The following is a 16,409-nucleotide window of genomic DNA, read 5'->3' on the forward strand; positions in this document are numbered from 1 at the left end:
CTATACATTGAAACCACCAGAACAGCTTCACTCAAGACTGATGCCTGGGTCTCATGCATAGGAATTGGCGTATGTAACTGTTAAAAGGAAGGGCCTGCACATTGAGCATTTAAATACCCCAGAGTGATGACTGCACTGGATACCAAGACGGAAATACTGCTCCTGCATGTTTTCTGCCATTTCATCTATTACCTATCCTCTCTGTTCACTGAGAGCAAACTGTACATGTATGGCACTTCCAGTTTTTCACTTTTTTCTTTCAGAAGTGTTCCTCCTGTCAAAAGGTTCTTTATGTGTGGATATCGTCTCATCACTTTGATCATGACCACGCACCTCTTCCTGCTGACACTTTCAAAGTTAACCTTCGTTTATGATCAAAAAACATGATAAGTTTAATAATGTTCTTAAAAATCTAAAATGTAAGTATGAAAAATGTCTTAGGCCAAGAAACAACTCAACAACCAAGACAAAGACAACCTCAGACCTCTAACGCCAACAAATGTGAGAAGTACCACTAACCAATCAGGCTGTGAAATTCTATAGGAACAGTTCCTCTGTATCTGGTAAATCATTTTAAAAATTCCTATAAAAAAAGAAAAGATGTCCTAACTACCAATAAGATTCTTAAAAGACCAAAAACATATAAAATTCTAATTTGAGTCTAATATAATCTCTTTTCATTTAAAAAAGAAAAATCAGCTTCACTACCATCTCCTACTCAAACAGAAACACCATCAGTAATAGCAGAGAACATTAAACACTACTTGTGATGCCCAGAAACAACTCATAAGAAAGATGGGTGAGGCTGTGCTGTTGGAAGATCACTTTAATTGCCCATAAATAAAATCTATCCTACATGGGCACAAATGGAAATTAAAGCACCAGGCTAATTATTAGGAAATACTCTTAACAAGAAATTGGTTCATCAACCTGAGGCTCTGAAATTTTCTGTTAGTCAGCAAGCAAGACCAGGAGACGAACAGGTGGCACGTAATAGGGCACAGGCACTGTTACTGTAATAGATACGCCTAGGAATGACCATCGATCTTTACTGAACTTTTGAGTTATAGAGAAGCTTTTATCAAATTCCTAATCTAAAACATGAGCCAACACATAATCCACGTTAACTTTAACAAGAGCGCAGGAAACTGTGGATCATCCAAGTTTTTAGGGGTTAGAATATAAATCTCTTTAAATAATAACAAAGAATTTTTAAAAAACAAATGTGATTTACCTATATCTAATAATGCTTTCCAAAATTAACATCTGAAATTGTAATTCTGAACAAGAAAAAAAAAGACATTGAAAAGTATTAAAATGTCCTAATATTTCAATATAAACAAATCACCTAGTGGGCACAATGTAAGGGTACATGGCACACCTCCTGGGTGAGGGCCCAAGTACAACAGGGACTTTACCTAACAAACGCAAACACTGTAACATAATCACTTGTGCCCTCATATTAGTCTGAAATTAAAAAAAAAAAAAAATCAAAGCTAAAACTATCAATTCCAGATTTTTTATCTAGAAAAAGTATAATTTTCCCTTGGTGTTAATGGGGGGTTAGCCCCAGAACTCTCACAGACATCAAAATCTATAGATGCTCAACAAAATGGCTTGGTATTTACATAATCTAGTCACATCCTCCGGTATACTACCTAGCACAATGTGAATGCCATAGAAATAATTGTTACATTGTATTGTTTAGAGCAGTGCTTCTCAACCTTCCTAATGCCCCGGCCCTTTAATACAGTTCCTGAGGGTCGCAACCCACAGGTTGAGAACCACTGGTTTAGAGCATAATGGCAAGAAAAAAGTCCATAGCTGTTCTGTACAGATGCAATTTTTTTCTCAAATAGTTTCAGTCCACAGTTAGTTGAATCCAAGATGCTAAACCCATAGTACAGGGTGCCAACTGTATACACAAATATGAATATATGAGTAGTATTTTTTGAAAACATAGTTTTTCCTGATCAGGATATACTTAGAAAGATGATACTGAGGAGTACTATGTTCTCTGTACTTGAGAACATCATGTCCTACAGGGCTGAAACTATGGTAAGACTCCCAAAACACTGTTAAACACTGTATTACACATCTGTACACATACACACATGCACACGAAACTATAACCCTACCCTGATGATCCTTTCATCATGCTGTTACAAAACTTTCGTTACAGTCTTTCTATGTGCCTTTTAAAGTTATGTTCTCCATTACTGATATTTGACCTTCTTATTTAAAAAATCTAGACAAGAACTACAGTAATACTTAAGGAAAAGTTCAAAGAATAAAGTTAAACTTTACCTAAATTTTTCCAATAAATGCCTCAGAAAAGCCCTCACATCCACTTAGCAACCAGCTTGATGGAAAAGAAAAAACTGAAATAGTCAGAGGGAGCTAGCAAACTTGTAGGAACATTTATAAAAGAGTTATTATTTCTTCACTTGGAAAAAAAAATCAAAAGAGAAAAAAACATAATAAATAGAAAATAAAAGGTAGATATTCTAATTAAGACTCTTAGAAATAACACCAGACTAGGCTATCCTTATTAGGTATCAGCCCACATCAAATAAGCACGCCACTGCAGCTATGATACAGACGCCAATGACAAACACACGAGGAGAGGTAGGCAGCCTGTAGCAGCCTCGGACTCCAAGCTAGTGCATCCAGGAGCGCTTTTAACTAGGCGTAGAAATTTCAAAGAGAAATTCTTAAAACATTTTACCCACATCTAATGGTACAGCCAAAAATAAAAGACTGCATGCTAACTGGTAACAGACCAGTTATAATTTGAATATAAGCAAACTAGACAGTTGCATCATCTTGATACACAAAAATAAATTCGGCCGGGGAGGGGAGTCGAAAAGTCAACTCCTAAAGTACTAACAAGCAAGTGCTGATCTCTACTGAAGGGTCCTGGGAGACATAACAAACACATTATACCACAGAGCATAAAACAAAATTTCCCTCAAAACCTCTTTATACTTCTCTCTCTCTCCCAGCAACCCCACCTCCTCACAGAGGACCAGACATCTTTTTAGCTCTCTTACGCTCTCTCAGACTTGACCTCCCAGATTCTCCTTCCTCACTCCCACTGCCCGCTCTGAGCCTCTTCCGCCTTCAAATATCTTCTGCTCCTTTCAGTGTCTGCTTCCGCTCTTCTGGGATATAAGGCCCTATGAGAGCTAGAGGGCTCTCAATACGTCTCTGGTTTTTACTGTCATATTTATCTTGAGAAATCTAAAAGTGAAACAACAAATAAAGACTCCTTCCTCTTGGCAGATAGAAAAGGATAGCTAGCATTGGATATCCTTTTTTTTCTTTTTTTTTTGAGACAGAGCCTCATGCTGTCACCCTGGATAGAGTGCCATGGCATCACAGCTCACAGCAACCTCCAACTCATGGGCTCTAGCGAGTCTCCTGCCTCAGCCTCCCAAGTAGCTGGGACCACAGGCAACCGCCACAACGCCCGGCTATTTTTTGGTTGTAGCCATCATTGTTGTTTGGAGGGCCGGCCTGGATTCGAACCCGCCACCTTAGGTGTATGTGGCTGGTGCCCTAGCCACCTGAGCCACAAGTGCCAAGCCTGGATATCTTATTTTTAATAATCCTTTATGATGGAAAAAAAAGGATCTTAGTAATCTAAATCCTCTTCAGAACAGGAATCCTTTTTAATACATTCTTAATTCTGTATAAATTAATTCATGGTCTCCTATCATCCCCATCATGAGAGACTTTATCACATTATAGAGGCATAATACATCCAGAGACAAACTCACCATGAATACAACTCAAGCACATACAAGAAAATAAGCACCAAACATAACCCCTGGTATCATAGATCTTGGTATGATACCCTCATCCCAAAAAGAAAAGGGAAAAAAGAAAACGAGGTGAATGCATCAGCTCTATTATGATATATCTCCTAAAGTCAGTTTGTCCACTCCAACACAATTGTGACTACCAAAAAATCATCTTTTAACAATATCTGAGTCCTTTAAGCATTTTAAAAGAAGATAATGATTAAAAATAATTAAAGAATGACAGCAAGTGTGGTGGCTCACGCCTGTAATCCTAGCACTCTGGGAGGCTGAAGCAGGTAGATTGCTTGAGCTCACAAGTTCAAGACCAGCCTGAGCAAAAGCAAGACCCTGTCTCTACTAAAACTAGAAAAACTGAGGCAAGAGGATTGTTGGAGCCCAAGTTGGAGGTTGTGGAGGTTGCTTTAAGCTATGACGCTATGGTACTCTACCAAGAGTAAGAGCTTGAGACTATCTCAAAAAAAAAAAAAAAATGACAACCATACTCAAGATGAGATCAGGCATTTAGTATTAAATATGAAATACATGCATATTTAAATACATGTATATTTAAATTTTAGTACCTTTCTATTTTTAAAACAGTAAAAATCCTTAGATAGTTGTGGCTTAAGAGACCATACTTCATTCTGATCTAGAATGTTCTTCTTCTATTATTTCAGAACTATGGATCCTCTTCCATTTTGTTTATCATATCACAACCTCAGTTCCAGGTCCTTACCACTAACTATACCATGGTTTCCCTCCCCACCTATGTAATCAAACAAAAGTCAAATCCAGATTCTTTTTGAAAGAAGTTTCTCTACTAAATTTTCTACTAAACATCTGAGTTGAGTAATTTGCTGGGGAATGATCATGGAGCTTTATAGTACCTCTCTCATCTGTGCTCTGAGAAAGCATATACTGAGTGAGGGGAATATCATAAGATGTTCCTTTGAATGCAAACAGTAATTTCCAGAGTGAATTAGAGAGATCCAAAATAGGAAAAAACATGTGTGGATGATACATCAGGATACTTAGAGCAACAACAACAACAACAACAAACCAGAAGCAGCTTCAATAAGAATAGGCATATGACGAAAAGCACGGAGGCAGGACTGCACTGACCCAGGGCAGCAGCTCCATGATGTCAAGCATCTCACAATCTCCTACAATTGTATCCAATAGCAGAAAAAATGGCTCTCCTGCTCCAGATCCGTAAGGAAAAAAACCCTTCTCAGAATCCCCCTAGCAGACATGCCCACTACATTATACTGGACAAACCTGGATCATATCTCCATACACTAAGAAGTTTAAAAAAAATGCAAATCTGTATTTTCTATCTCTAAATATGACACTTCCTTAATAAAATTTTAATATTCTATCCTACCAGCATAAATTCAGTTTTTCTTTAGCCACCTAAACCCAAACCTATAAAGTCTTAAAAATAATCTAGTTTCACTGATAGCATGTTTTTTTTTAAGATTCTAAAAACCAACCTTACTACTTTAGGCCTACTTTGAGAAATAATGCTTCTAAAGCATTTTCAAACCATAAACTGTAGGAATCAGTACTACCTTCAAAAAAACAATATTAATGTTTATCCATAGAAAAGAACCTCGAAGTAAATGCTAAGCCTAAAATCATAAAAGTATACCTTTTCTATCCTCTGTCCTTTTCATATTCTCTGTACAACAACCAATCTCTGAATTTTTACTCTGTTTTTCTTAAAGTAACTTTTTCATTAGCCATTAACAAAAAGTGTCATGACAAAGTCTGTACCCTAGAGTTAATATAATGTGTTTCTACTTCCAGAGCAAAATAAATAAATAAATAAATAAATAAGACTGGTCAGCTTGAACTTTTTATGTTAACCATCTGCCAAATTATTCAGAATCTTCCTAGGAAAAGCCATGATCCTCATCACACTAATTAAATGAGTCAATGCTGTAATCACACTTTAGATAGCTAATCTATTTCAATCCTGATAATTTAATTACCTTATTCTCGTAAACAAATTCCAACTTTATTCCAAAATGATTAGAGGACTAAAGTTTAAAATCAGTGAACGCAAATTCAAATAGTGCCAGTGTAACAAAGTTCAAAATGGTTTGTTCATCTCTTAAAAGTCTACTTATTATCTCAACTTCAGAAATTAAAACACACTATCATGCCAAGGTTTTCTAAACCAATTCTAACTGATACAGCATCTCTTATAATTATATTAAGTGAACGCCTGCTTGTTAGATTTAAAACTCCCTAACAGGGTAATCTTCACTGACTACTCTACATAAGACATTTACTGATACTGCTTTGTTTGTTCCCACAACACCTTTCACCTCCTCCTACACATGGGTTTCCCTATTTCCGTTATATATCTGCTCTACAAGACACAGTAATAAACTATCTTGGTGTCTCATCACCAGCACCTTAAATCCTGCCAGACATATAAGCAGCGAATAAACATGTGTTAAGGGCAGTTGCAGCGGCTCATACCTGTAATCTTAGCACTCTGGTAGACCAAAGGAGGGTGGATTGCTTGGGCTCAGGAATTCAAGACCAGCCTGAGCAAGACTGAAACCTATCTCCACTAAAAATAGAAAAACTAGCTGGGTGTTGTAGTCGGTGCTACTCGGGAGGGGAAGGCAGGGGACTCGCTTGAGCCCAGGAGTATGAGAATGCTGTGAGCTATACTGATGCCATGGCTCTCTAGCATGGGCAACAAAGACTCTGTTTCAAAAAATAAATAAATAAATAAACAAGCATGTTGAATAAACAAAGAAATGCCTTAGAAATGTGGACTCACAAATAGCAAATGTGTATTTTCACTAATATACTTTTTCCTATATTTTTAATTATGTTATAATGATTTCAATGGCAAGAATAAACAAATCACAAAAATAAATAATTGCTGCCGCCACCACTGCTAACAGAGAAGGTGGTCTTCCCTTGTAAAATGTGTTATGTTCTTATTGTTGAATAAAGAATTTTATTCTGATAACATATCCATGATGTATGTGCTCCCATTTTATGGATAAGGAAAATAAGAATCATGAAGTACAGAAGGCACTGCAAGAAATGCCTTGGCAATAAGGGATTGGGGAAGGGATTTAACATCACCGGCTCTGGTTAGTGAGATGCCCGAGAGCAGTATGTACATCACTGGTTAGCAACCTCCACACCTGGCGGAGGCAGCCCTGGGATTAGCTGGGGAGAAGTCAGCCAGGGCTCCTCCTTTGGCTCCGCTTCTTGCCCAGAGCAGCCTGATCAGCACTCCCCTAAGACTGCTGCTGAGATGCTCGCTCCCACTAATATTGACTGTGACTTTTTTTTTTTTTGATACAGAGTCTCACTATGTCGCCCTTGGTAGAATGCTGTCGCGTGATAGCTCACAGCAACCTCCAGCTCTTGGGCTTGGGCGATTCTCTTGCTTCAGCCTCCCAAGTACCTGGGACTACAGGTGCCCGTCACAATGCCCAGCTATTTTTTGTTGCAGTTGTGATTGTTCTTTGGCCCAGGCTGGGTTCGAACCCGCCAGCCTAGGTGTATGGCTGGCGCCATAACCACTGTGCTACAGGCGCCCAGCTGACTGTGACTTCTAAGGTGCTTTGGCACCTGAGCCCTGAACGAGACCTGCCAGGAGTAAGCTGGCACAGCGGCCTGTGTCCGGACCACCCAGTGGGCCGGGGCTGGAGACTTGCATTCAGACGAGGCCCTAGGTTGGCCGGAGACACAGCGTCCTGGACCCCCAACAATAAAGGTAGAATAAGATGCCCAAGGTCAAACGGAGAATAAAGAAGGAGATACAAAACACCAGCGCTCTGACTCATAAATCCCTACTGTCAGTTTGTGATATCTAAGTTACAAAAGCAATTAGTATCAATATCACAATAGGAAGGTCCAGAGCCCATCTATGTATGTATAAGGAGCTAGAAAAAGCACAGTACTCACAGTGATTTCTAGACCTGAAGATCAGGCCGCCAAAACATGAGACATGTTTAAAAATTAAACATCACTTGAGTTTTTCTTCCAAAAGAAATACCTCAGAGTCACTGACTGGTCTGGTAGATAAATGGAATTAAAGTATAAATAACTTATGTTCTTGTAATGTGGCCTTAGGTTAAAGTATACAATGAAAACTAGTGTGTTAAGCTACTTTTCTAACCCAGTGCTATTTTAAATTCAGCCAAAATCATTTTCTACTGTCTTGCTACTGATTGCTTCTTCATTGGCTTCCATTTTATAGTTTTCATCCAATCCATTTATTCACAATTTGTATATGATTAGTCAAGCTCATTTGTTGTTCCATGAAATAAATGCAATTGACTCTGTGCGCCAGTCATGGTTTCTTAAACATTTAGTCATTACTTCCACCCACATATTTCATGTTCCCCTGGAAAATTGGCAGCCATGTGGAGGCTTAACGCTCCTTTCAATACCTACATTTATAATTTGTTACAAGATAATTTTATCCACAGGGAAACTCACATTAAAGATATGTCTCTAAGCCATGATTATCTACCTTGATTGAGGTAGTTAAAATAAAATCATTCCCACTTTTCTATACAAATATTATCCCTATTTATAACATTAGAAATCAATAACCATCTTAATTCACTAGCAAGGAAAAGTGTCTTAATATAGATCCCCCACAGTGTTTCTTGGCAATGTAACTGGCTAAAAAGACAAAGTAGTTTAGAAGCTATAAGATGAGACATATTTTTAAATTAAACAATTTATCATAATACTCATGACCCTAATTATAAATTCAAAAGCCCTCTGATTACAGATGCCCACAAACTTAAGCACTTCATTAGACAAATGCATTGTTTCCATACTACAACATGTTTTAGCTGTATTTTTCAACTTGACAGTTTTACTTACTGTCTTAGAAGCAGTATTAATGTACTGCATCACCATTTCTTTCTTGATACTGAAGTCCTTTTCCCGCAATGGTGCCTTTTTATCTTCATTTAAATTCATATCTTCCTGGAAAACACAATTAAAATGCCTCGTTTTAGAATCTAAGTAGAGCAGCAATCCTACATACGCTAGGAAGAGAAAAATCTATAATTTGTGACTAAAGCAGCATTAATTGTTTTGGAATGATTTACGTCTGGTTCTGCCTGGAGGAAAGAGAAGAGAAAGGGCTGGAAAGACAGAAATGATCTAGATCATTTTAACAGGTTAAAAACACTTACCAGAAAAACTTTTTAAATTCACAGCAGCCTAGTAAAATTATGTTCATATCACTATAATAATTAGACAGTTGCAGATTTCTGCCATTCAAAAGGCCATTAGGATTCACAATTTCAATATATTTATTTATTTATATAACACCTCCACATGAGGCTATCTTGTACCACTTTAAAAGAGCTGCTGCATGTATTACAAAAATTCAAAAGGAAATAAACCATTTTATAGATGCTGGCAGCTATAAGCACATATTATCAAATATCTAGTAACGATTCTAGCAAAAGACAAAGCATTCTGTAGCGTTAAATGTCTTTTCCCTAACTCTATCAAAAATATTAACCAGTTAATTTATGGAATGTTCTAACTCACATAAAAGGTAACACTCATAAAAACGGGTACCACCATCTAAAATCTAGCATTTCTCAACAGTGCTAACCAACATGAAGGTTTAAGAATCCTGGATCTTGCTACAGTCCTAATTTTTTTTTTTTTTTGAGACAGAGCCTCAAGCTGTCCCCCCTGGGTAGAGTGCCGTGGCATTACAGCTCACAGCAACCTCCAACTCCTGGGCTCAAGCGAGTCTCCTGCCTCCGCCTCCCAAGTAGCTGGGACCACAGGCGCCCGCCACAGCGCCCGGCTATTTTTTGGTTGCAGCCATCATTGTTGTTTGGCGGGCCCGGGCTGGGGATTCGAACCCACCACCTTAGGCGTATGTGGCTGGCGCCTTAGCCGGTTGAGCTATAGGCGCCGAGCCCCTAATTTTGACTAAAAATACAAGTCAGATATGTCTACATAAATATATGAATTGCTGTCAATTAAGTTGCTCACTAAGAGGTTATTCTGGCAAAAGACAGGGAGCCTGCAGTAAGACAGAAATGGCTGCCAGAGAGGGGCAGTTCAAATGCATTTCCTCCTGATCTTAGCCCTATGGGTTTTTGTGACATGTAATGGAAAATGCCTGAATATATATATCTGCATATCCACTCAGAATGGATCCATAAAAATCAGGACTTTGGAACACCTATGGAACCAAGCAAGTTCAATTTCTTCCAAATTTTATAAGGGTGCTACATTCATCAGACACTATAGGTTATGCTATTAGCTGACTCAGTTCTTGGCTACCATACCCTTCAAGCACTTTAAAATCAAAAGTCCCTTCATTTTACCTTGACAGAAAGATATTTAAGATCTTAGAAGCTGTTCCACTTGACACTCCAATAAAAAGGGAGTAATCAGTAATGTCACTCTTGCTGTTCTAGTTAGAAACAACCTATTTTGTGAATAATGGTTTGTTTTATTTCATATTTTTCTCTCAGCTCATGATTCTCGATAGGCCTTAACAACTCTTAGGAAGCATTCTGGACATTTTGGAAACTTCTACAGCACTTTGCTTGTCACAGTGAAGGCAATGACAATACCAGCATTTATAGGGGCAAGATATGCTAGACATTCCACAGTTAGTCTTACAACAATAACCGTCTTGTGCCCCACGATTTACGTCTAAATAAAAAGGAAAAAAGAGAGAAAGAAAATAACATAATTATCTAGGCCTAGACTCTAATTTAGTGGAATTAAAATATAAAATGGAATTAATATGTAAATTGTTAAATAATACTTTGTATCTCATAGGTTAACATAAATCAAATTTTCCAAGAATCCAACTATTATGTAAATTATAGTTAAACTATACTTTTCTTCAACCTTTACCAATAGCTATGCTTCATTTCTGAAATTTAGGTACACTGCATAGGCACAAAATAATACAACTATAGATTTTAAAACAGCCCTAAAATAGCAGTTTAATATAAATATGTTGGTATATGTATTCATTTCCTTAAACATCTATTATAGATAAAATACTGAACAGGAAATACACAGACAACATAATTGTATATGGCTTGATGAACAATTTGAATGAAGCTAAAATTTTGTTCGATATACAGGAAATGTAAATAAAAAATTTTTATCAGTTGGCCCTTGGGCCAAATACACGTATATGTCATTCAAAAAGCTTACCTGAGCAGTCATCAAATCAAAACTTGAGTGTGTCTGAAGAGCCTAGTTTTGTTTCTGATGTCAAAATTCTATTAACATCTCAGCATTATACCTTATGAATTACCTCATTTATAGCACTATCTTCATGTATACGTAACTCCTCAACTTACAATGTGGTTAACATCCAGATAAAGCCATCATAAATTGATAATAACCTCAAGTTAAAAATGCATTTAATATACCTAATCTACCAAACATGGTAGTTCCCCTTTACATGTAACTTTCACCTTCTCCCTCACAGGTAACTTCACCTCTTTCACATCTCATAAACTACAGTGGTCCTTATTTAAATATTTATTAAATAAACTGAAGACAAACATATGAGATGCAGGTAATTTTCTGGAACATGGAACTGGGGTTAGAGATAATACTCACAGCTCCGGCCTAGAACACCAACCAATTGCTGCTCCTAGAAGATTCTCAAGAATCTTCTAACAACAGTGATGGGAACAAGTAGCTCCAGAGGTAGAAATTTTCAGGCAGTAGAAGTGACATAGGGCCTACCAAGATAAAATCCTCACTCTTTCAGAGAACCTAACAGAACCACACAAAACCTCAGTAACCTAGAACAGGGTCATCATATGACTGGGCTCTGCAAAGCAGCACTTGGTCAGGGAGTGAATGGGGCAGAGATCCTTTCCAAACTCCATGACTGTGTATGGGGCTATGTCCACCAAGAGGAATGAGACGATCCATGTTTTTCTAAACTGCACACAGACACTCAGTGGGTCAGTAGCAGCCCTGACCTAGTTGAGCAAGCAGCTTTTAAGATACTCCAAAGATTCTTCTATGAATTCAATGAGGCCAGAAGTTCCTATAAACCAGCAAATTACTAGTTTCCTACTGCGTTTAGGCACCTTGATTCCATATTAGATAAAATACTGGAACACAATAAATATTTTCCACATTTTCTTTGGCAAACCTGAGAGGGAGAAAAGATGTAATCTTAATACCTGGGCACATGCAGGCATTTGTTAAAGCACTAAGGAGCAAGCGAGCATAGAATAACAACCAGAGTGTGCACATTTTCTCAACTGAATTACAAATGTTAGACTCAATATTTTCATTCATGGATATGGATTTTACAAGACAACGTGCTCATTAAATTTACATACATCAAGTTGAGTGGGACAGTTAACACCGTGGAGAGTCAGATTAAATTTAAAATGATTGACCATTTGGAGAATTAAGTGAATACATACAAGCAGCAAGTTGTTAGAGATGGTCAGGTGTGGGTAACTTAGCCAGAAAAGAAAAACACTATGGACAGGTAGAGCATGACTAGAGTTACAAAATGAATACTGGAAAAAGTATTATTATGGATCAGAATATTCATATGGATCAATAAGTATAATATTGGAAGATAAAAACTGGAGGTCCCACAATAGCAAAACCTAATAATGATTCTTATTAATGCAATAATCTGATTTCTATACTGTGATGCTTCATGTCATGAGTTAAAGTCAACATAATAATTATTATTTTTTTTTTTTTTAATGAGACAGAGTTTCACTTAGTAATCCTCGGTAGAGTGCCATAGCATCAACTCCTCCAACTCCTCTGGGCTTAGGTGACTTACTTGCCTCAGCCTCCCAAGTAACTGGGACCACAAGCACCTGCTACAATGCCCAGCTTTTTTTTTGTTGCAGTTTGGCCAGGGCTGGGTTTGAACCTGCCACCCTTGGTATATGGGGCCGGCGCCTTACCCACTGAGCCACAGGCACCACCCAACATAATTATTCTTGATAACAATCTCTGCTTTGCTAATAATATATGTATTACTAGAAACCACTACTGGGTTATGCATCTTGAGAAGTCTACAATGACCCTATAAATGCCTCTCCTGAGACTTCAGAACTCAATATCCTGTAAGTACAATTTCAACCAGAGTTCTAAAAGCGTTAATTCTATTCTTAACCACATTAAATTCATCTTCCACATTATACAAAGTCAAAAGGTTTTGCTGATGTTTATCACTAGAGTAGGTAGACTTTTACTACCATGAATGGTTTAGTGCCAAATAAAAAACAAAAGATTTCATGACCTTATTCAAGGTCACTCTACACTCTGAAATAGGGCAGAATGAAAGAATCCTAATTAGTTCTGCAATTTAATACATTTTATCCTTAAATTAGGTTTAGACATAATTAGAAAACTAAAAGATAAATACTACCAAGAATCTGAAACTTAGAATTCATATTAATACTTTTTATATTTAAGATGTCTATAAATATACTGAAGCTATTAAGTAGCTTATCTTTTGCCCACCATTTTTACTATGTCCTTATATAAACCTTTAAAATAACTTTTTACATAAATGTGACTATAATGAAGTTACATTTTGTGGTTTTACTAATAGTGGGGTTGAGTTATCACTCCTATATCCACAGTGTCTTTACTCACTTTGTATTAGAATTAATGGAAAGTCAGGTGCTAGCTTTTTAATAGGACAGCAGCCAGAGAATGACATTTGCCCATAAACTGACAATGAAGTCACAGACACTGTTATTTGAGCAAATATTCTAACTGGAGTTTATGGGCAGAGTACAAACTATCTCAACGGAAAACCAAATTTCAATTTATCCTAATGCCAGGATCAAGGAACAATAACTAAAAAAAAAGAAAAAAAAAACACCTTAAGTATCACTTTTCTTTCATATACTACAAATTTGAGAAGAGACATAAGTGTGATTAACATGCAGGGAGCTGCACAACTCTAATTTATTTTGGAATATAACCTTGCCGGAACTGTTCAAGCATATGCATAAGCACCCACAACCACAGACAACTGTTAAGTAATCCTGCAGATAACAACACTGCAACTGATTAAAAAGAATTTCATCCATTTATTTGCTTTTCAGCTTTTCTAATTAAATGACCATTTCCTTCATAAGTTACATAAAAGATAAAATGGTCATTTCACTTTCGCTACAAAGGCCAACTTTTCTACAAAGAAAATAAGATTGAGAAAAGGCCTTCACAGTTGTAAGAAAGGAGGTGCCTGCATATTTCCTAACTGAAACAGCACATTATCATAATGACATTTCTTCTTTTAAAATTCCTCTTGCTAACCATTGGTGCTACAAAATCCTAACAGGCAAAATCCAATGCTCTTAAATCATTTAGTTTCTTATTTACCTGTGTCTAGAAGAAACAACTCAACATTGACATCCTCTTAACAAGCACCACCTGTGAACCGACTCAACGATTGCCTTATTCTACCATATTCTTTCGCTCTTCTTGCTCATACTTAAATTATTATTTGAATTGCTATTAAGCTGCTTTTCCCTAAATTTTTCAGTTTCTACCCAAAGAAAACAGTGACAACTAATAGATAAGAACAAAGCAGTCCCACAGAACCTCTCTCATTTTATCTGAACCCTAAATGTAGTGTTTTAGTAAAACATAAAAACTGCTCGCAATATAGAAAAGTAGAGTGGTAAAGAACACTAATACTTGCAATAAACTCCCAGAAGGAATCTATAGCAGTTAGTAAACACTTAAGAGAATTAACATAAAGGAATCTTTGTTAGTTTTTCTTTTCATTCAGACTCCTGGTGATCCTTAAGTTACTCCTCACACACTCAACACGTTAGGCTTTCACTTATCTAAGTAATAGCTACACATAAGTCCTAGACACCAAGGTTTAAGGAGAAGAAAGAAAAATTGTCATTTGCGTGTACTCAAAGAGTGGCATCATGGACTAAGTGAGGAACCCTCACCAACAGTACCAAAAAGTATCCAATGTAAATAGTCTCATTTGATTTTTTAACAGTTCACTTGAGCTCTTTTTGCCTAGAGACAGACCTTTATTTATCTCAGGCAAAGATGTCTATACTACTGAAGTGCCTACAAATCTCAGAGGAGCACAACGACATCTTGATATTTAACTCTGTGTACTGATTTATATCATTTGATTGCTTAAACATGGTATTTACCAAAGCAGAAAGAAAGACATCAACTCAGGGCAGAGCCTGAGGGTCAAAGGAGTAGGGCGCTGGCCCAATATGCCAGAGGTGGTGGGTTCAAACCCAGCCCTGGCCATAAACTGCAAAAAAAAAAAAAAGAGAGAGAGAGAGAAAGACATCAAGTCATACCACAATACATGACTGTGTGAATCCAACATGCACTATGAAGATACTAAAGGGACAAAACCAAAAAGGTCAGATGTGCATAGTTCAATAAAACATGGTTCTGATAAAAAGATTGGAAAATCAATCTAATGAATCAGCAAATAGAATATATACTGTACACAGTCGTTCATTTAACTGGTAATGGAGGACAGAATGAGCTTAAAGGTCAAAAAATGAATAGGATCAAGCATCTCCCCTACAGGAAGGCCAATCTAGTGAGGGACTGTAATAAATCCGTGTTTTAAGCCACTTAATCCATGGCATTTTGTAACAGTAACAATAAGAAACTAGTATAAACTAAGCACCAATGATAGGCTTTTACACACACACGTAAACCAGCAAGTGCTTGTTCCTTCTCCCCTACCTCCAATCTAAACCTGGAGGAAATAAATTCAGTGTGGAGAGTAGGGAAGAACAGAAAAAATAGTGGAGAAACAAACGAGGATAACCGTAAACCCAACAACTGCCCCTACTCAAAACTGGAAATGGAGCAAGCTTGAAAGGGACAAAAAGAGCAGCTTTCTTTGATGGAAATTAAATTATTTATATCAAACTAGGACTATATCATCTAAAAGCAATAGAAAACCTTTGACACCTGCCTGGGATTTTAACCAGGGTCACAAAAAATTAAGCTGAGAGAGACGATATAAAGAGGCAATGGCTGGAACAGAGAAGTCACTTTCAGCTTCACCTATATTGTTCACTTCATTCAACACAAAACCACCTACAAATACCTACAGTGAGTTCAAAAGTAACCACTGAAATAACAGTAATGAACTGATTCACTATCTAATATTCATACAGAAAGTAAAATGGGCTTTCAGCTAGAAATTCAGCTTTCACAAAAATTGTGGGGGGAGCGCTGTTGGGGGGAAGCCCTTAAGAAGTAGAACAAAAAAATTCACCACTACTGTTTGACAGCACGTGGAAACTAGATTACCCAAAGACCAAGTAATCAATTTGCTAAGTAAAATGAGTATAAATGTTGAAGTATTACACTCTACTTCATATTCATTGAGTAATCAAGTCAGCAGTCTTTCAAAGGACTCCCTTCAGGAGGGAAAAGCAATGTTCTTCAAAACAAAGTTTTTACTTCATGTAAAAATTAGTAGATACCTTTGATAATGGTAAATAAGAACAATTGTTTTTGAAATGGCACAATACCAAAAGAACATATCCAGATGCAAATTTTATTTATTTTATTTATTTATTTTTTTTTTTTTTT

At 37.0% G+C, this 16,409-nt stretch overlaps 1 protein-coding gene across 4 annotated transcripts in view; it reads right to left on the bottom strand.

Moving 5' to 3' along the window:
- The window catches only part of DIAPH3 (diaphanous related formin 3), a 481,355-nt gene that overhangs the window by 412,631 nt on the left and 52,315 nt on the right, over positions 1–16,409 (bottom strand). For 3 of the 4 annotated variants that reach the window (XM_003790158.2, XM_003790156.2, XM_003790155.2), the window contains one exon: positions 8,685–8,789. The exons of the other annotated variant lie outside the window; for it this stretch is intronic. In XM_003790158.2, the coding sequence (XP_003790206.2) occupies positions 8,685–8,789 (105 nt within the window). The remainder of the gene's footprint in view (positions 1–8,684; positions 8,790–16,409) is intronic. 4 annotated transcript variants of the gene reach the window in all.

The sequence above is a fragment of the Otolemur garnettii genome, unplaced genomic scaffold, assembly GCF_000181295.1.
Source record: "Otolemur garnettii isolate 467f Iridium unplaced genomic scaffold, OtoGar3 scaffold00040, whole genome shotgun sequence".
Lineage (NCBI taxonomy): Eukaryota > Metazoa > Chordata > Mammalia > Primates > Galagidae > Otolemur > Otolemur garnettii.